Source organism: Vipera ursinii (genome assembly GCF_947247035.1).
Source record: "Vipera ursinii genome assembly, chromosome: Z".
Classification (NCBI taxonomy): Eukaryota; Metazoa; Chordata; class Lepidosauria; order Squamata; family Viperidae; genus Vipera; species Vipera ursinii.
The window spans coordinates 21,493,884-21,515,911 of NC_139517.1; the positions used below are offsets into that span (position 1 = coordinate 21,493,884).

At 37.8% G+C, this 22,028-nt stretch overlaps 1 protein-coding gene across 1 annotated transcript; it reads right to left on the reverse strand.

Annotated features, from left to right (window-relative positions):
* Positions 1 to 7,003: 7,003 nt before the first annotated feature.
* On the reverse strand, positions 7,004 to 21,298 carry LOC310649161 (vomeronasal type-2 receptor 26-like; the record flags this gene model as incomplete). Its single annotated transcript, XM_083377469.1, has 6 exons — positions 7,004 to 7,755; positions 10,167 to 10,293; positions 10,997 to 11,224; positions 14,333 to 15,196; positions 17,651 to 17,942; positions 21,156 to 21,298. 6 exons carry the CDS (start codon positions 21,296 to 21,298, stop codon positions 7,004 to 7,006), a joined length of 2,406 nt encoding a protein of 801 aa, XP_083233595.1.
* Positions 21,299 to 22,028: the final 730 nt, after the last annotated feature.

Genomic DNA, 22,028 nt, shown 5'->3' on the forward strand with positions numbered 1-22,028 from the left:
CTCCCCGATACTCCCATATTACACCCCTCCTGCGTGAGCTGCATTGGCTACCAGTTGCCCTCCGGGTGAGATTTAAGGTGCTGGTACTTACCTTTAAAGCCCTACATGGCTTAGGTCCGGGATACTTGCAGGACCATCTGCTGCCGGGAACAAATTCCCATCGTCCAGTACGCTCACACAGAGAAGGCCTCCTCAGGGTACCGTCAGCTAGGCAATGTCGGCTGGCGACCCCCAGGGGGAGGGCCTTCTCTGTGGGAGCACCAACCCTATGGAATCAGCTCCCCCTGAGCTTCGGATAGCCCAAAACCTCCAATCCTTTCGCCGCGGCCTCAAAACACACCTGTTCCACCAAGCTGACCTAGACTGACAGGCATTTTAATTAATTTATATTTAGTATTTTTAATTCATTTTAAAATTCTCTAATTTTTATCGCACTGATGTTCTCAATTTCATTTTATCTTGATTTATGTACTTATTATATGTTTTATTGTTAGCCACCCTGAGTCCTTCGAGAGATAGGGCGGGATATAAATCCCATCAATAAATAAATAAATAAATAATATATTGAAGTTTTGTTTTTGTTATTACTGCTTCAAGTAAACGCTTGGTTTTTCTTTAACTAGTACTAAAATACTTTATGTGCTTCGAGATGTTCTAAACAATATTCTACAGCTCTACAATTCAAAGGCATCTTTTTATATTACCTAATCCATTCTCATAGACTTTTACAACTCTATATACAACGGTGGACAGACACAGTCTCAAAATTGTGTACTATTGTGAGTACAGTCTTTATCCCCATGAGATTCGGAACCTAGGAAGATTAGGTTTGTTTTTACTTCTGACTCTAAGATTAGATTGACTATGCCTGCTTTTTAATATTTTCCAGGACTAATTTGCATTCTCTCACCTTCAGTGCTCTAAGTGCTCTATACGTCCAGCCACCAAAGTGATATCAGCATAAGTCATAAGTGACATCATCAGCATAGGATTGATTTGATTCTGCTAAACTTGAGGAAGTTTACAAGATCCTCCAGAATGTAAATTTATTTATTTATTTATTTATTTATTTATTTATTTATTTATTTATTTATTTATTTATTTATTCGGTTTATATACCACCCTACTCCCAAAGGACTCAGGGTGGTTTACAAGGCAAAATTTAAAAACAATACAATATAAAATTAAAATAAAATTAAATGCCACCACCATTTTAAGGAAGTTGGCTGAGAAGACAGTGGCATTGTAACTCCAGAGGTTCATGGAGGAAACAAATTATCTGGATCCTTTTCAATCTTGTTTCAGGCCAGGGGCATTTCAGGGCCAAACGCACTGAAGAATTCTCCGAGGAGGAAGAACCTGAAATCAACCAACTCTAAAAACAGCCCAACACGCAACACCAAAACAGCCAGCAGCGAGGGGACAATTACAAGGCAGTTCTCTTACCGAAATGTAAGGGGTGCGGCAGCACTGCCGCACCCATTTTAGCACCAACTGCAGATTTCGATCAGTCACGTGAAGAGATTGTGGAAGGACAGGCCACATTGCAGTTGTTTGCAGAGCCCACCAGAGAGACCAGCACCCAAACACCAGTTGGAGGAACCGACTAGGAGAGGTACTGGGGCCCAGGGTCCAGTTAGTGTGGTTTTTTTCAGAAGCCCTAGAAGCATATGCTGCACCGGGTCTCGACACCCCCTCAAACCCAAATTTAAGCTCATGATAGAGCTACAAGGAGTTCCATGCAAGATGGAATTGGACTCTGGCTCTGCAGTTTCAATTATTTCTCAAGACACTTTTAACTTCGTGTGTAGACGCAGTAACAATTGGGCCAAATTAAGACCCTCAGATATAATCCTAATGGATTTTCAAAATGCTCACATTAAAGTTATGGGAGAAGCCACTTTGTTGGTAAAGTTTAAAAGGTTCTTGGGGCACCTGGATGTAATAATAGTAGGGGACCAGAGAACGAGACTCATTGGACTCAATTGGTTTGATGCCTTAGGTATTCATATTACTGCATAAACCAGACACAAACTGCAGACCTCATGTCAGTATGCAAGGAATATGTGGATGTTTTTGATTCAACCCTAGGCACATACAGTACACAGGCCTGCCTATCTCATTTAAGTTAGATCCCAATGTAGTTCCAATCAGGGTTAAACATCGTAGGGTCCCCTTTGCCTTAGAACATAAAATTGATTCCGAAATTGATAAGCTCATAGAACAGGGCGTGCTACAGCCTTTTGATGGTGGGGAGTGGGAAACTCCTAGTCACCCCACTTAAAGCCAACGGGGAAATTTGCATTTGTGTTGACTATAAATGCACTCTAAATAAAGCCCTCAAGCAACATGCTTACCCGGTCCCAGTGGTCAATTATATTTTAGCCACCTTGCAAGGGGGTACTATTTTTGCTAAATTAGATTTAGCACAGGCCTATCAGCAATTGCCGGTTGATGAGGCCACAGCTGTGGCTCAAACGATCATGACTCACAGGGGGGCTTTCAAAGTTAAACGCTTACAGTTTGGAGTCAGTGTTGCACCAGGTATTTTTCAGGGAATCATGGAGCGTACACTCAAGGGTATTCATGGTGTCTGCCCTTAGTTTGAAGATGTTCTTATTGCAGGGGAATCCCCAGAAGTGTTGGCCAGTATGCTCAGGGCTGTCTTGCAGAGGCTTCGTGAAGCAGGCTTCAAATTACAAAAGAACAAGAGTAGTATTGGGGTTTCTTCAACAGAATTCCTGGGTTTCCGAATTGATGCTAACGGCATACACCCTGCTGATTCTAAAGTGAAGGCCATTAAAATGGCTCCCAGGCCCAAATCAAAAAAAGAGCTGCAAGCATACTTCTATCACACATTTCTACCTCATAAGGCAATAATAGCAGAGCCCCTCTACAGGCTTCTAGATAAGAAAGCTAACATGGAAATGGACTAACTTACAGGAAAAAAGTTTCCAGGACTTAAAAGCACTATTGTCAGAAAAGTCCACTGTAACTCACTACAAAGAGTCTAAACCTGTATGTCTTGCATGTGATGCATCTCCCTATGGGGTGGGGGCAGTTTTAAGTCACATAGAAAAAAATGGGAAACAGGTTCCTATAGCATTTTACTCAAGGACTTTGTCCTCTGCTGAGCGCAACTATGCTCAGATTGACAAAGAGGCCCTAGCCATTGTTGCTGGAATAAAAAAATTCCATGACTATTTATATGGCAGGGATTTCATGGTCTACACTGACCACAAACCTCTGTTGGGACTTTTTACAACAGACAAATAAACCCCCCACATACTATCTCCAAGAATGTTGAGATGGTCTATTTTCCTATCTGCATACAATTTTAAATTAATTCACAAACCAGGCAAGGAAATGGGACACGCTGATGGCCTCAGCAGACTACCACTGCCACTAATGGATCCAGATCTGGCTCCAGCTGCTAGAATATTGTCCATACAGGACATACCTGAGTTTCTCCTCCATGCAGGGGACATTGCTGCTGAAACTGCCACAGATAAAATACTTAGTAGAGTGTTGACATGGGTATACACAGGCTGGTTGGATAAAAGTCCAGGCTCAGAATTTCAGAGCTATTTTGTCAGGAGGCATGAGTTATCTGCCCATAAAGGGGGCATTTTATGGTGAAACAAAGTCACAATTCCCACTTCCCTAAGAGACAGGGTTTTACAATCATTACATGAAGGCCATCTAGGCATTGTCAGAATGAAAGCTTTAGCTAGGAGCTACCTCTGGTGGCCTAGCCTTGATAAGGACATTGAAGCTCAAGTCCATGGTTGTTATACATGCCAGTAATCTAGGCCTTAAATGCCACAAGCTCCAGTTCACAGGTGGGAGGAAATGCACACTCCCTGATCTAGGGTTCATATGAACTACGCTGGGCCCTTTCAGGGACAGCTCTTCCTTATAGTAGTGGATAGCCACTCAAAATGGCTGGAAGTAATTCCAGTTCCTAACATGACTACTGCTAGGACCATCCAGGTGCTGAGAAAATTCTTTGCCACACATGGGTTGCCAGATGTCTTAGTTTCAGACAATGGGGCCCAATTCACTGCTGCTGAATTTCAGGCCTTCCTTAGAGCTAATCTCATCAGACATGCAACATCTGCGCCTTTTCATCCATCTTCTAATGGTCAAGCTGAACGCATAGTGAGGACAACGAAGGAGGCACTCAAGCGCATTGTCACAGGTGACTGGCATCACAGATTGGCAGATTTTTTACTCTGCCAGCATTCTACGCCCTGCATTGCCACAGGAAAAATCCCTGCAGAAGTACATTGGGGGGAGGCGTTTGATTACTAAACTGGACAGGTTGCATCCAGATAGAGTGGTAGCAGAAGCCTCTTGACCAAAACCCCCGAGGGGGCTGCAGATGGGTGACTGGGTTTGGGCCAGGAACTATGGTCATGGGAATCTGTGGGTTCCTGGTCAAATTACCAAGGAATCCGGACCCCTATCTTATGAAGTGGGGTTGGAGGAAGGGCGAGTTGTCAGACGACACATTGATCAGCTCAGGAAACAGTTTCCAGAACAGCCACTAAGCGAGGACTGCATCATAAGTCCCTCCCAAGGTCCTCAAACATGCGGCCAAGCCAGCCCTCACATGGACTTTTCCTTCATAACTGAGTTGGAACCAGAGGGAGAACTGGGGAGCTCTGGAGTGCAACATGGACCCCCTGAAGGAGCAAACCAACCAAACTTCAGCAACCGCTGTGCCTACTCTGCCAAACAGTCTGACTCTGCAGTGGGCCAACCTGGAGAGGCCAGCCAGAGTGCATTGAATCCCCTTGACTCAGGAGCACAAAGGGACACAAGCCTACCTAGCCCACTGGGTAAGATGGTAGACCACAAGGTGATGGGAACTCTGAGACATTCCTCTAGGGCACACAAGCCTCCTTCATATCTTGCAGATTATGTTGTAAAATAAAGAGCTATATATTATTGTAATTCCTGTTGCCACTACACTACAGAAACTAGAGCTATTATATAAGTGTCTAAAAGTGCCATTTTTGAAGCATATTCATTAAGACGTTGTTTAATAACATTGTAACCTACATTGGTTTTTTTACTTTTATTATTATTACCACTTTTATTTTAGAGTGTTTGGATAATGAGTCTTGACAATTGTTGAGACTAATTGGTGTTATTATGGTCTGGTCTAAGAGGGGAGGGGGTGTTATGTACTGGGCTCTTAAAGAATACCACGTGGGTTGCTGGAGCAGCTAACGGCTCTCCAGCAACCCAGACTACAAGTCTCCTGTGCTGCAAATGGCTATCTCCAGGGTTGATTCAAACCTATTGGCTGCCGCCTAGGGGCTAGACTATATATTGTGGCTAGTTGCAGCCTTTTCCCCAGTACAGTTTCTGCACGAAATAAACTATGAGTTACCTTGTACTCAGCTTCGTGTCTTCATTCCTGAGCCAAAGAAACCACTATTTAACAGGTGGCAAACTTTGTTCTAGTTCACTTCTTCTTCTAAGCCACTCCCAATCAGTATTGATAGGAGCAATTCATGCCCTCTTTTTTGTGGGGTACAGCAGGTCTCAGTACTTTCTCTGCTTCTTTTAACATCTGCATGAAACCACTGGGTGAAAGTGAAAGTAAAAGCTTCAGATACAGGTAATTCCCCCAGATAAAAGTGTTTATTTACTGAGATTTCACAAAAATGAGATTATTCAGAAAGGGTACTTACATTAGAAATTCAAAATTGCAATCAAAAACAGGCCTCTGTAGCCTCTGTAGCCATGTGACTTGGATTCAGTCTTAGCTGCTGCGGTAGCCATTTTAACTCTGTGACTTCCCTGGGCCTGTTCAGGCCTACGAGAAGCTGGAAATGGTGGTGGGGGTTTTGCGTGTCCTGGTCACATGGCCAATCAAAATCTGGTGATTTTTGCAGTCAGCACCAACCATTTGTTTTTGTTTTTCTGGAGCTGTCTAGAAGATCTGCTGCTTGCTGGGCTTGAGGACTACTGTAGAGAGCTAGAATTACTTCTGTAAGTATTTTAAAATATTCTTTTTTGTTACTCTATAGTACTGTGCTGTTTTATTTATAATCACTTTGGGAACTGCTCTGCTTTTTATTGTGTTTGTCAGTACTTAGCAAGATTGTTTGTTTGCATTAGCCTGAAACTTATAGCATATGGCTGCTGCTGCCTCCTCTCCCTAGTACAAACCCACTAGATATTCTGCCTGATCAGGGGCAGTGTGTGTGTGTGTGTGTGTGTGTGTGTATGTATTTAAGGATTTAGATTTAAATTGCTTACAGAAGTTGTGGGTGTTCCCTCACTGTAGGCTTTTAAGAAGAGACTGGATAGGCATTTATCAGAAATGAATTGCAGAACTGTACTCTCTTGTGAGAGCAGTGGGTTAGACTAGATGACCTCAAGGTTATGTTGTAAGCCAACAGTTCTGCAAACTCCACCCCCATCTTCCTCTGCATGCCTGCCTGGAGATGCTAAAGCTAATTACTTTAGAGGGAGCTGCAATCATAGAGTTCTCCACCCGCCTCTGAAGCAGCTTGAGCTGCCTAGCAACAAATGCTGCCTGCTTGGGAGGCAATTTTCAGTACTGTAGTTATTGAAACTGGAAACAGCTGTTTGGCAGCTGGAAACAGCCTGCAGCAGCCTGGAAAAAGTCTCTAAGTTCAGGCAGCCATCAGAGGAAATAGTAAGTCAAATCTTCGTTCATTTAATGACCCATTTGATTCAATTAATGAGTTTGATTTTAAAATGTTGTAATATTGAGTCTGATTCATTTGATGATTATGAGCCCAACAGGCAGGCTCTAATAGAGTCATACCTCAGGGAATATCTGTATTACTTCAAGAGTTCACCAAGTCATTCTTACCATAATTTCAAATTATACTATCCTTCCCAGAACCTCAGCTAAGGATTATGCTGTTAGAAATAGCTAAAAAAGGTAGTGGCTTCTGTAATTGAATATTTGACTAAGTTAATATTATTCTAGATTATTATAAATTGAAATTTCTGTTTAAGTATTTCTCTTTATCAACTGTTCCTTGATGTTCAATTCAGGTTTTAGGATAATTATGTAACACTTAGGGAAAAAGATACAGCTTAATAATCCAGCACCAGATGCCAAGATAGAGAAGATCTCCACAGCGACCATATATTCTCCATTAATGCCCTGATATGAAGGAATGAAGGACAGCCAAACACTGCAGAAGACCAGCATGCTGAAAGTGATGAACTTAGCTTCATTGAAACTATCTGGCAACTTCCTGGCTAGGAAAGCCACAGTGAAGCTGACAACAGCCAAAAATCCTAAGTAGCCCAGGACATAATAAAACATACCAAGTGATCCTTCATTGCATTGCACTAGAATTGCTCCAGGGAGGGAATACATATCAAACTCTGGGAAAGGAGGAGCTGTACACAGCCATACAGCACAAATACTAGTCTGAATGAAGGAGCAACCAAATAGGATGAGAGCGGTCAATCTTCTCCCAACCCATTTCCTCATCCTAGATCCTGGCTTGGTGGCCATAAAAGCTACAACTACAGTTATTGTTTTTGCTAATATACAAGAAACAGCCACTGTGAAGATGATACCAAAAGTAATTTGTCGTAAATAGCAAGTCACTCTTTGTGGCTGGCCAATAAATAACAAGGAGCAGAGAAAACAAAGCAATAAGGAGATGAGCAGACAGTAGGTGAGGTTCCTGTTGTTGGCTTTGACAATGGGAGTGTTCTGGTTCTTGATGAAAACTCCTAGTATCAGAACTGTGAGCAGAACAAAAGAGAGAGTCAAAAATGCTAAAGTAATCCCCAAAGGATGCAGAAAAGAGAGAAAATGTAGTCTCTTGGTAATACATTGATTTTTCTTCTCATTTGGAAATTGATCTTCTGGGCACTGAAAACAGTTGTCCATGTCTGAAAATAAATATAAGTGGAATATAATGTAATGAACTGAATGGCCTTTTCTGCTAGATTTTACATAGAAACTTTATTTCAAATACAAATAAAAATTGAAAAGAACAGAAATTAACTGTGAAATGGTAGAATATTAAGCCTAGCTGATTCTCTCTTCATTTTGTCTTCATATTACCCTGAAGTCAAGAAGCTAATTCTGTGATCTATTGCTTTAGAAGTATATACATTTAACTGTATAGAACTGAGCTAATGAGAAACTTATATCTTCTTCACCTCTACCTGTAGAGTGGAGTGACATCAAACAACAACAACAACAACAACAACAATAATATAATAATAATAATAATAATAATAATAATAATAATAATAATAATTAATAATAATAATAATAATAATAATAATAATAATAATAATAATAATAATAACTGAATAATATGCCCAACGTAAATAACATTAAGAGTCTTGGGTATCCTTCAATCTGACAACATCAAGCACACTGAAGTCAAGAAAAGGTTAGAGGTGAATACATCAAGAAAGTGAAGATGATCTTAAAGTCCAAACTCAATGGAGGAAATACCATGAAGGCAATCAACACCTGGGCAATTCTAGTCATTAGATACACAACTGGAATAGTGGACTGGACTCAAGCAGAACTAAAAGCAATGGATAGGAAGACCATAAAAATAATGACCATCAATCATGCCCTTCATCCATGCAGTGACATTGACAGACTCTATCTACCAAGGGAAATAGGTGGCCATAGAATGCTGCAAGTACATCAGATGGCTGAAGAAGAAAAAATGGCTTTGGAAGAATATCTGAAGGACAATGATGAAAATGCACTGAAATAGTATATCAGGAAGGCTTACTGACTACTGGAGAGACAAGAAAGACCAAATGAAGAATAGAATAGAGGCATGGGAAAGCAAAACACTACATGGCCAGTACATTAAAAAAATAGCTGGGAAAGCAGATAATAACAACACCTGGCAATGGCTAAGAGCAGGAAAGTTGAAGAAAGAGACCGAGGGACTAATTCTATCTGCACAAGACCAAGCCTTAACAATTGTTGATATGAAAGACAAAAAAGTCTGGACATTGACATGGCAGTGCCTGGAGACAGCAGAATAGACAAGAAAGAACTGGAGAAGATAACAAAATACAAAGACCTACAAATAGTAATAGAAAGACTGTGGCAAAGGCAAGCAAGGGTAGTACCAATAGTAATAGGCGCCTTGGGTGCAATCCTAAAACAACTGGAGCACCACTTGAACACCATTGGCATTGACAAATTTGCCATTAGTCAATTACAAAAGACGGCCTTACTAGGAACTGCTACCATCCAGCAATGATATCTGTAATACCTTCAAATATCCACATCTGCCTATCCCAGGTCCTTGGTAAGGACTCGATAGGTAGACAAAAATGCCACAGTCTGGCTGGCTGTGCGATGATCAGTGATGATGATGATGATGATGATGATGATGTTATTGGAAGGGATGTTGGAGGTCATCTAGTCCAACCTCCTGCTCAGGTATGTTCTGTATTCTAAGCTTATTGCAATCCAATTACAGTATGTAATAATTTATTGCATTGACCCAAATTCTAAATCAAAGATAAAGATTCATGCTTAAAATATCAAACTTCCTTTCACAACATAATGCATTCTATATACAGTATTCTCAAAGGAGTCATGCACTTTATGTATTTTGATATGACAAATGTCTTTGACAAATGCTGTAAATTTTCTACAAAGAAAGAAGTAATCAACTTGGTACTGAAACTTTTAACTGTTAAATAGCTCTTTCTAATTGATATATTATAGAAAGAGGAAGATAGCTGTCCTATGTAAATATTAGTAAATGCCATTAGGTATAAAGTCAACAAATTTTTACATTGGCACTGTAGGTTTCTACTGGAAGAAGAAAATCTTAATTTCTGTCACTGAACTGAAATTATCTGGTCAGCTATTTCTTTTTGTCTTGGGGTGTCTGTCTGTCTATTATCTATCTATCTCCATCTATCTCATCTATCATCTATTGGTACTTACCTACCTAACTGCTGATGGATGATGGTGACTTGTTTCCACATATTCTGATAAACATTTCTTTTTTGTAAATGCTGGTGATTGAATATATGTTTTAATGGTTGGTATAAATTGTTTAACATAAAAGGTTATTGTATTGACTTTAGTACCAGACCTTTTTTACGATCAGTGTCCACTGAATTTGTAATTCATAATTGATTATTATGTCTCCTACCCTTCTGGTTTGAAATCTTCCCATCTGGACAGGGAACACAATTGTAGCAGCAGAATGGTTCTCCTTCTTTCTTTTTTTGTCTGTAACCTGGATGGCATTTCTCATTACACAGAGCAACAGGAAGGATCTATTCATATGGCAAAGAAATAAATAAACATGTCATTGAAAACATAGTCTACTTGCTACAGAATAATTTATTTTAATCTGGGGAGCATTTTGTAACTGAGTTGAAAAGTATCTAGGTGAAATTTGAAAAATCACCATTAGTTCAATGACTACAGCTCCCTAATCAGATAAGTAAATAACAGGTAATCGTCCCAGGATTTCTCCAGTCCTCAAATCCCCAAAATATGGAATCTTAAACTAGAGATTTAACTATTAAAAAACAAAGGAAAACTTTCCAAGTTCTCCTTTAACTGAATTCTGACCACTCTATATAAATGAATGATGTAACCCTTAGTCTACACAGTAAATATAACAAATCATCTTTGGCTATCTAAAGATTGAATATCCTTGTCCAAAAGAATCTGATTTTATATTGTATGTCAAAAAAGTGAGAAAGGAATACCTTCTAAAACAATTTCATGTTGTCTGAAAGGGGATATTTTTAAACAAATCAAGAGAATTTTTTTTCTTTTTTCCTCTTCCATGCCACTCTATAGCTGACTTTAATTTAGTTAAAGGCTATTTGTTCTAAATGATAGCTTATTATATACAGTATTCACTAATTTACCTCTAAAGTCTACTGAGTAGAAATCTTTTATGAATTACAAAGACTGGGGCACTTTCCCATTTAGCTCTCCATATCTGAAATTCTATTTGTACTTTACCTGATTAAATGAACTATGCCATATGATGGTCTCTTCATGAACAGTTAATTGATAACCACTTAAAGCTTGTGGATCCAGGTATCCAACTTTCATACGAAGAAAGGATTTGTTTGGGAAAGTGATCCAGTTGATAACATCAAATCCAGCTACCAATTCACTATTCTCATCAAAAGATATGGTGTCTCCAGCACTATTGTTAAATGAGATGGTCCTCAGAAAATAGTGAAGCTAAAGTGAACAGTTTTAAAACATTGTAACTAGAGAAAAAAATGTCTCTTGGTTAATGCCATTTATATAATTTACAAAATGGAGAAGCAGGATGTATGCTCAACCCTTCATTTCAATAAGTACTTTTTCTCAATACAATATTGTTAAATATATATTAAATATTAATTAAGAATATAAAACAGTTACCTATTTGAATAGACATTATTTTATCTAAACCATTTCAGTTTATGTGACTAGTCACTAAAAGGATTTGAGAAACTGACAAGAAAAACATGAGTGTAATAAGACCTTAATTTTCCTAGATTTCAATAATTTTCAGTAATTTCACCCAATATTTGTTCATTGGCATCTATAGAAAAAGAGCAAGGGATACAAATGACAAAATGTTCATGATGTCCTAATGTAAATTTCTTCTCTTAAATATGTGTATGTAACATCATGATGCAAATATAAAAGGGTGGCAAATTTGTCACATCACAAGAGCTGTTCCAATATTTTGGCACTAGTTTGGTCTAGTAGTTTAGGCACCACACTAGAAACTGAATTCTAAATCTACATTAGGAATGAAAGCTGTCTGGGTGGTTTTGAGTGAGCTTATTCTCTCACAGCCCAACTCACTAAGAGGGCTGTTGTTCTGAAGAAAATAAGAGGAAGAAGTTGTAGGTACATATCATCTTGAGTTATTTATAAAAAAATAATAAAGTCGAGAACTTAAAAAGTCTTACCATTTTGGCTAGTTACAAATATTTTTTGGTTTACTACCAAGAAATCCAACAATCTATACTATTGTTATGACCAGGAACCATTTGTGAAATGTTATTGTTGTTGTTGTTGAACATCTGGGGATTTTTTTGAAAAAAAATAGGATACAATCTCACCCCATCCTAGAATACTGCAAGCAGAACATATTAATTGTTCTTGAACATCTGCTGCTGTTGTTGTTTTTTAAAAAATGAGAGATAGGATACAATCCCACCCCATCCTAAAATACTGCAAGCAGAGCAGACTTAAACAGTTTTAAAACAAGTTCAAATCTCAGATGAGAACTCAAATTTATCATTTTGAAATGGTTCACAAGATATTTATCAACCTTCCAAATAAACTTGCAACATATTATATTGCCCCTATCCAAATGAAGCCTGTTTTGGTTTGATATGAAATCTACCGAATACCTTCAGTTCTTATCTTTCCCATTACTTAAAAATAGCAGTCAGGTCATTTTGTATAGAAGTATAGAACATTCTGGGACCACTTATCTGGTTTCCATGTGATATTAAACTAATCATACAATTATTGTTTCAATAATTCAATGGTTTCAGTAATTCAGTCATTCCATTTACTTTTGCCTTTGTTTTTTAATTGTTTTCTCTAGACTAAATTTTGCATTATAAGCCTTTCAGAGACAGACTTTATTTTGTTATTGTCCATAATCAAGAACATACCATTAAATTTTAGTGACTGAGATGTCTGACCTTTTGTGAAATACAATGGTACAGATTGCACAAACTGGTGCGTGAACCCAAGACAAAAATTAAATTGTATTTCCTTTATTTCAATTATATCTAATATTAACATTTTAAATGAATTAATATAATTTTCCTATCATGTGTATAATCCTCCAGTGGAATATTATTTGACAATTTTGGGGGGAGGCTGCATCAAAGGCTTTTGGAGAGCCAAATGTGGGTCACAGACTGATGTTGCACATTTCCATTATACAGAACTTATACATTGACATTAATATACGGTAATTGAAAGGTGGGCAACCTTTGGGCTCCAGGTTTCAGAAGGTGCTCATGACAAAACTGTCCCATGACATTAATGATAAAGGATTTTGAAACAAAGAGACAGGAATTTCTTTTTGGGAGACTTGTCTTATCAATTTATAAAAATAGGAAACAAAGGAAAACAATATTTCACTTTTCATCTAATGTTCTTTGCTCAAAAATCTGGACTGTGATGGCTAGTATGCTGCCCAAAGTCGTTGAAAGTTGTGTAGCATACAACTTACTATGATTTGTAAGATATTTAAGATATTTGTAAGAGCAAGATATTTAGACTGGGTTTGATATTTTTGTTTCCAAATGGAGTCCCTCTCAAGGACCTGGGATAAGTAGATATTGTTGCTTGATGGTATTAAAGGTATTGTCCAGGATGAAGGTTATTCCATGCATTTTGCAATTGACTAATCTGACATTGTTAAAGCCAATGATGTTCAAATGAAAACCAGGAGTTAGTGATTGCACCAAAGGTGGCTGTTACTATTGATACTATTTTTGCTTAGTTTTGCTACCATTCTATTTTTATTTGCAGGCCTTTGTATTTTGTTATTTTCTCCATTTTTCTCTTCTACTGTATACTGCTGTTTCTAGATATTGCCATGTCCACTATCCACACCTTTATGCTTTCTTATCTACATTTATAGTCTGGGATGTTGTGTGGCAGATATTTGTCTGTTCAAATTCTAAAGTCCCAGAGGACTTTACCTTCTTCATTTTCTTCCAGTTTGTCTGTTTTGTGTACCACTAGTTCTTGTTTGCAAGCAAATGTATTTCTTGTAGATATCTCAATGCAGGATTGTGGCTACTTTGTCATGCCATGGTTATAGTCAGTCTCTGCTAACTCCTTGCAGCAGCTAAATTGATAGGCTACTTTGCAAATATGCTGCATACCTAGCTAAAGATCTAACAATTATGAGATAGATGGAATGTGTGTGTGTGTGTGTGTGTGTGTGTGTGTGAGAGAGAGAGAGAGAGAGAGAGAGAGAGAGAGAGAGAGAGGGGATCCTTGGTTGTTGGCTATGCTGGTTAGTATAAAATAAATGCCAAACAAGCAAACAATAGGGAGCATAACCAAAAAGATCAGACAGACAGACAGAGATGGATAAATAGAGGAGGGAAAATAAAGGGAAAGAGAAAGAGGAATATTGAATTAGTCCCAAGAATCAAAACATAGCTGTATGGGACAAAAGTATTTTATCACAGGCAAGATGAAAAGTCTGAATGTAATAAAAAAAAGTTTAGACTTCATAATAACCTCTCAGAAACAACACCTGTTACATATTGCAGTTGCTATAATAAACAAAAGAATCTACCTGGAAAGCATTACCTGCCAATGTAGCAGTTTTGGGGGATCTAACCTAGGTAGAACATAAGATTTAACCTGGGTGGAAGATAAGAACATTTTATGCAAAGCATGTGCTATGGCATGGACAGCATTGTAGATGCTGTAGCTTTGACTGGTCATAGTTATTTCAAAGAGAGTTCCAGGAAGATTTTCCAAGTTCTCCTTTCCAGTGCAAGAATTATTGCTCTCTTCACCTTCATTAGAATTAGGAAATAGGCAGTTGAATGCTTGTTCCCAGAAGATCCTGATAAACCCATCTCCTTTTGAAAAGATAGGATGAAGAGAATGCAAAAATTCTGTAAATCCCAGCACTTCTTTTGAGTGACTTGCCAAAGACAAGGCACCATGAAAAAAATGTATATCAAAATCTCGGTGAAGTGTCTCTGATGAGAAATCCCATTGGGCTGTCATAAGCCACACCTTGCCTATGGTTAGTTGTTTTGGACTTTCTAAGCTTCCATAAATGTATACTAGCCATTTCAAGCATGAAATAGCTTGAGAATCTGCATTTATAATATAGACTTTGACGCTGGCTTTGGCTAATGAAGCAGCCATAGCAACAAGGGGTTCAAATGACTCAAAATTCTCTAAAACACCAGAAAGGGTTACTGTTCTTTCAATGATTGCTGCACAGATTGCATTCTGGGAAAGCATGGGTAACAATGCCTGTAGAAAATTTTCTCCTTTATCATCATCTGGTGAAATAATTCCAATCCATTTCCATTGGAAAAAAAGGAGTAGCTGAATAAGTCCCATGTATTGATTTGTTTCACTAGGATTCATCCGATAGAAAAAAGGGAGCTGTGTTTTAACATTTATCACTGGAGCAAACACACAGCAAGCAATCTAAGGAAAAGTATATTAAAACAAGAAAAGAAGGGTAAATGATAACAGGTTATGTTGAATTATTCAAAAACAATTAACATTCTCATGTCTGTTTCATTGTTTGTAACCTTCAATTGGGTAAAACAATTTATCAGAGGACATATTTTTAATTAATGTATATCAGATAGGCTAACTTAAAGAATGCATAAACAAGATGGGACCCATAACTTCCTTGGGATAGAAATTTCACAGAGTTGTGGCTACAAAATCATCATTTTCAGTCCTCTCTGACAATGTTTTATTTATTTATTTTATTTTAATCCCATTTATATCCCGCCGTTCTCCGAAAACTCAGGGCGGCTTACAATCTAAGCACAAATCAGTGTCCTTAGCAATAGCCTTCATTCTATGTATATGTGTGCTTATTAGGGCTTTCAGCCCCCCCAAGCGGCATTATTACAAAGTCAGCTTATTGCCCCCAACAATCTGGGTCCTCATTTTACCTACCTCGGAAGGATGGAAGGCTGAGTCAACCTTGAGCCTGGTGGGATGAGAACCTGCACTAATTGCAGGCAGCCGGTGTTACTTAAGGAGGCATTAGCCCACTGCTCCACCAAGGCTCCTTGGTGTCCTACAAGAAAAGTCAATGTCCTACAAGAAAGGTCAATGGAGAAGTCATACACACACACACACACACACACACACACACAGAGAGAGAGAGAGAGAGAGAGAGAGATAATAAGTATAAAAGCATATTTAAATTACAAGAGATTTAAACAAACTAAAAAAAACACACAGGTTTAGAGCAGAGAGGCGGTAATGGCTTCTTTGTTACTATACTAGCCACCTTCAGCCAACAACTTCTCCTTTAGGGCTGTATACCCACTAACATATCCAAATTTTAAGACATTTCCTGAAGACCAGAATGCCTGGGTCAGACCTCTCCTCCTACTGCAAGATTTTCCAAAGGTGGGGAATATAACAGAAAAAGCCCTTCTCCTAGATCCCACCAGCCACAATTTCCTGGCCAATTGGGATTGCAGTAGGCCTATTCTGTCAGCAAGACTGAGGTCAGTCTATCCATTGGGGAAAGACGGCTCCTCAGATACCCTGGACCTATGCCATAAAGGACTGTAAACATAAAGACCAGCACTTTGAATTGGACCCAGAAACAGATTGGTAGCCAGTGCAGATTGCCTAACTATTGTTATATATGCCATTATATATGTTGTATTCTAGACCAATTGTAGCTTCAAAATACTTTGCAAGGGTAGCCCATGTTGCAATAATCTAAATGAGATGGTGTAAGTGACTGAAAGCAGAGCTTCACAATCCTGAAATGAGTGCAGTTGTCGCACAACCCAAAATTGTGCAAAGGTTCTCCTAGCTATGATTGTCACTTGCTCTTTGGACAAGAGTCATGAGTCTAGCAGAACTCTCAGGTTTTATACCAGGTTTGTGTGGGGTAGTGCTACCTCATCCAGAAGCAACGATGACAAATCTCTGTATGTTGAGGCTCTGCATATTCACAGTGACTCCATTTTACCAGGGTTCAGTTGGTGACTATTGCCCCCCATCCAGACCCCTACATCCTCCATGCACTACAAAAGGGCAGCCACACCAACACCAAAGATGGAGATGTAAAGCTGAGTATCATCAGTATATTGATGATATCTCATCCCATAGTATTGGATGTTCTCACCCAGTGGCTTCATGTAGATGTTAAAAAGAACAGAGAGAGTACCGAGTCCTCAGTATCCTATAAAGGAGTGGTTATGGGCTGGATCTCTTACTCCCGCTCAACAAAAATTTCCTGTGATGAAACCACATTACTGAAAAAAATATCTGTTTTACACAAGATAAGATACAGATGCATATTTCGATCCTACAATAAGCAAAATATTACTTCTGAATATACAGTCCTAATAGAAATGTTATAGGCAAGAACCACATAGTTTTAGAAAATCACCATCAAAAGAGAAATTGAGACTGCCTATTAGCAAATGTGAACATGCCCACATCATTTGTACTTGTTTAAGACTGAGAAACTATCCCTTTTCATGATTGAACTAAAGTGATTTTGTCCTAGTGTTTCTGAACTCTCTTCCTAATTTCAAAAAAGAGTAAAAACAGGAAAAGAAGAAGATTTTTTTCCAAAATCCACTTGAGAATATAACTCTATTAGGACAACTCAAGAATATATTATGGTGCAAATGTTTTCAAGCTATAAGAACTCTTCAAAGTAAATTTGGTTTTTAAAATCCACAGAAATAAATGGATGCAAAATAAATGTAGCTGGTAATATTTGCATCTTATTATCTTAGGTGGAATGTAAAACTAGACAGGAGAACAGAAAATTGGCTTCCATGAAGCTGTCCATAAATTATATTCCTGACCTATTTCTAATGTCATTGTGATTATTCCTTAAAGATAAATATAGCAGTATTGTAAACTTCATGGCTGACCTGCACATACCTGTGGAATCTTATAGATGCCTAAAACAGTAGCCATATGAAGAGAGACTTTGGCGTCAAGTCCTCCAATTACAGCTATCAAATTAGTTTGCTTCTTGCAGTTGTAATTTGGAATATTCTTCTTCTGGGCAGACAGAAGTTTCAGGGTATTCTGATAAGACATCTTTGCATTATTGTAGCTGTCATATATGTGGAATCCTATGCTGATATTTGATAATATTTTGGGATTCTCATTGATCTGCCTCACAGCAAATATTAATGAAAGGACATGTTGGTAATTTTTTAACATTACCCTAAGGGAAGATTTATATAATGTATGAAATAATTATTACATATATTTTGTATGCAGTTTACCATGTCTAAAAACAAAGTTAAAAATGTAAATATTCTTATATATACTCCATAGATATATTTTAAATATTTTTTTCACAAAAACATTTGTCTTTGTTTTGGAGGATAAATTTCAAAGTTAAGGTACTGTACATACAGTGCATTCAGAAAGTATTCAGACCCCTTTCACTTTTATCAATTTTGTTATGCTGCAGTCTGATTCTACAGTTGAGATTCATTTTTTCTCATCAATCTACCCTCAGTACCCCATAATGACAAAGTAAACAGAAGTTTAGAAATGTCTGTAAATTTATTAAAAAGACAAAAATGAAATATATTGGCATTATTCAGATCCTTCACTAAGTACTTTGTTGAAGCACCTTGGGCAGCCTTGAATCTTTTGGGGGTATGACACAACAAGCTTTGCACATCTGGATTGGGAGAATTTTTGCCATTTTTCCTTGTAAATCCTCTCAAGCTCAGTCCAGTTGGGTGGCAACCATCAGTGGACAGCCATTTTCAGGTTCCTCAAGAGATGTTCAATAGGGTTCAAGTCAGGGCTCTGACTGGGCCATTCTATGACATTCACAGAGCTGTTCCTAAGCCACTCCTGTGTTGTCTTGGCTGTGTGATTAGGATTGTTTAATGTTGGAAAGTGAACCTTTGGCCCAGTTTGAGGTCCTGAGTGCTGTGGAACAGGTTTCCATTGAGGATATCCCTTTACTTTGCTCCATTCAGCTTTCCCTCAACCCTGACCATTCTCTCAGTCCCTGCTGCCGAAAAAACACCCCACAGCATGATGCTGCCACCACCATGCTTTACTGTTGGGATGATATTAGGCAGGTGATGAACAGTGCCTGGTTTCCTCCAGACATAACATTTAGAATTGAGGCCAAATAGTCCAATCTTGGTTTCATCAGACCAGAGAATCTTGTTCCTCACAGTCTGGGAGTCTTTCAGGTGCTTTTTTGCAAACTCCAAATGAGCTTTCATGTATTTTGCACTGAAGAGAGGCTTCTGTCTAGCCACTCTGCCATAAATCCCAGATCAGTGGAGGGCTGCAATGATGGTTGTCCTTCTGGAATTTAGTCCCATCTCCACACAGGATGTCTGGAACTCAGTCAGAGTGACTATTGGGTTCTTGGTCATTTCTTTTATTAAAGCCCTTCTTCCCCAATTGCTCAGTTTGATTGGGTGACCAATTGTTGGAAGAATCCTGGTTGTGCCAAATTTCTTCCATTTGAGAATTATGGAGGCCACTGTGCTCTTAGGAGCCTTCAGTGCAGCAGAACTTTTATTGTAGCCTTCTCCAGATCTGTATCCTGCAATAATCCTGTTTCTGAGCTGTGCAGGCAGTTCCTTTGACCTCATGGCTTTTAATCTGCTACAGTGTCCATTGCCAGCTGTGAGACCTTCTATAGAATGGTGTGTGCCTTTCCAAATCATGTCTAATCAATTTAATTTACCACAGGTCAACTCCAGTCAAGGTGTAGAAACATGTCAGCAATGATCAAGAGAAATGGGAGGTACCTGAGCTAATTTTCAAGTGTTGCTGCAAAGGGTCTGAATACTTATGCTAATGTGATATTTCAGATTTTTTTCTTTTTAATAAATTTATAGACATTTTTAAACTTCTGTTTTCATTTTGTCATTATGGGATACTGAGTGTACATTAATGAGAAAAAAATGATTTTCAACAACTGTAGAATCAGGCTGGAACATAACAAAAGTGAAGGGGGTCTGAATACTTTCTGAATGCACTGTTTCTTCCCAGCCATGCTGAATAAGAAAAAGACTGTCTCAGTCATAGTATTTTCTCATTTCTCAGGTCATAGTATTTTCAAGTTATCTTGGCAGCATTGTGGAACTGAGTTGCCATTGCTTTCAGTAATTTTTCTTTGCTTAGCAGTCTTATCAACAGTAGATCCAGATTCCTATCCTAATAATAAGCAGGTCTGAAAATGCTAGTCCTCATTAGGGTCAGCTAAAGATGGATAGGTGCCTAAATATTAAAGAAAAGTCAATTTGTTTCATTTTAATTTATTTTATGTTTAGCTGATTTATTCAAAAGCAGTAAAAAGTATGGATTATAGATTAGTTAAAAATGCTAAAAGGAGTTTTAAACCTCAAAAAATTACAATATGTTCTAATTTAGCATTGCAATAAAAGAAGCAACTTGCATTGGTCTCATCTAGGTCATTTTTTTGGGGGGGGGAGTAAAATCAAGGGACAATAATATATTTCTGTTGCTACAATGGTCAAAACCTCCAAGAGTAGTAATGCCTTGCTGGTGTTTTTTTTTTTAGGCAGAATGGAAGAGATGTGGGTTAGATTTCTTTCTCACTCTCTCTTCTTTCTTTCTCACTGTATTCTCAGCTTTGGCACACTGTAAACAGATTCAGAAGTATAATCATTCCATTATTCATTTATTATTCATTTTTTCTGAGATTGTAGGCTACGTTCCCACCCAAGAGGGAGAAGCAGATTTACCCCATGAATTTTGTTTTTTGTTTTTCACACCTGGTAAGATGCTGAAGAAATTCATTATTTTTTCTAAATAAAATGAAGAGATTTTCAGGTGGCTTAACTCAGACTGTATTATATTATTGTGCGCTCTAATTCTTACTAGTGTAACATCAGTAGAAAGCATATAATCTGTGTAATGCCAATAGAACATGCAAAAGACATAGAAATTTATTCAGATCCAGATACCTTTAAACAGATTAATAGATCAGCTGAACCCTAACAAATTACAAATATTCAGTATAAATTTGAAAAGTATATAAGTTTGAACAATAAAAGATACTATGATCTATTGGGGAAAAAAGTGAACTTCAAAATATTAGAACAAAGAAAATAGAAATGCTACTGCTATTTGGCAGAAAGAAGATGTAATCAGAAAGTAGTAGTAATAAGCATATAATATGGGAAGAAGTAAAGAAAAGTGGTAAAGAAGTGATAAAGGAATAGAAAAAGCAAAACTTGGTATCATAAAATATGTTGCAGAAGAAAGTGAATTAAGATTATTTTTAAGTATTAATAACAATCATTTTCAAAAACTCTTTTTCAGGCTCTTTAATGAACTTGATTATTCAGAATAGTCTAGTGTTTGACTTGTAGACATACAGTATCTTCCTATTTCCAGTCACTGCTACCTCCAGATGAAATTTCCTTACATGAGTTCTTCTACCACCTTTGTTTCAGGATGTTCCTCAAAGTTGCTTATTTCCAACAGGCAATCAAATTGTGCAGCAATCCCTCCGATTATTATATCCCCTGGTTTGGAATACTCATATGGGAACTGGAAGGGATCACTCATAGAGCAGATGTTATCCTGTGCCTTGAAATGAGTTAGGACCAAGTGGGGCAGTTGCCAAAGGAAAAACTGCAGCAAAAATATTTTTTCCATGGCATGCATTGCTTTGAGACACTGTCCAGTGTAGTCTATTCCTCAACTCTACATATTTTGCCAGTGTTCACTCTACATTACACTGTAAATTTAAAAACTATAATAAAACCATATTTCAATCAACCCACAGTATTAATAAAATTGGATTTTTCTTTGGATTTGTCTTTGAATATAGGCAGCTATGCCAAAATACATGTCTTAGATACATTTTCTCCAAAATGCATATTTCTCTTCATTCTTTCCTTTTAAAATTTGCAATACTCTTTCAGTGTAGAACTGCATCATAAAAATCAGAGTGCAAGATTCAAGTAAGAAGCTGATTCTCAATATTCTCGATATATTAGGCTGAAAAAGACAATTTAGATTATTAGTTCATTACAAAATTTTAGATCCAAACAAATTCTGAAGGTCATTAGACACCCAATATAACAGTACTGGATTCTTCTGATAAAGTGAAATATCAGATTGGGCCCTACCTATCTTCTTGATTTTACCTGTTAGTTTCAAATACACTACAATATTTTATATAAACTTTCACATGTTGTTACTGAACGAGTTCACTGGCTTGAGAAAATGCACCTGAGTTTGGCAGAGGAAGGCTAAACTATAGCAATCTAACATAATTACAATGTTCAAAGAC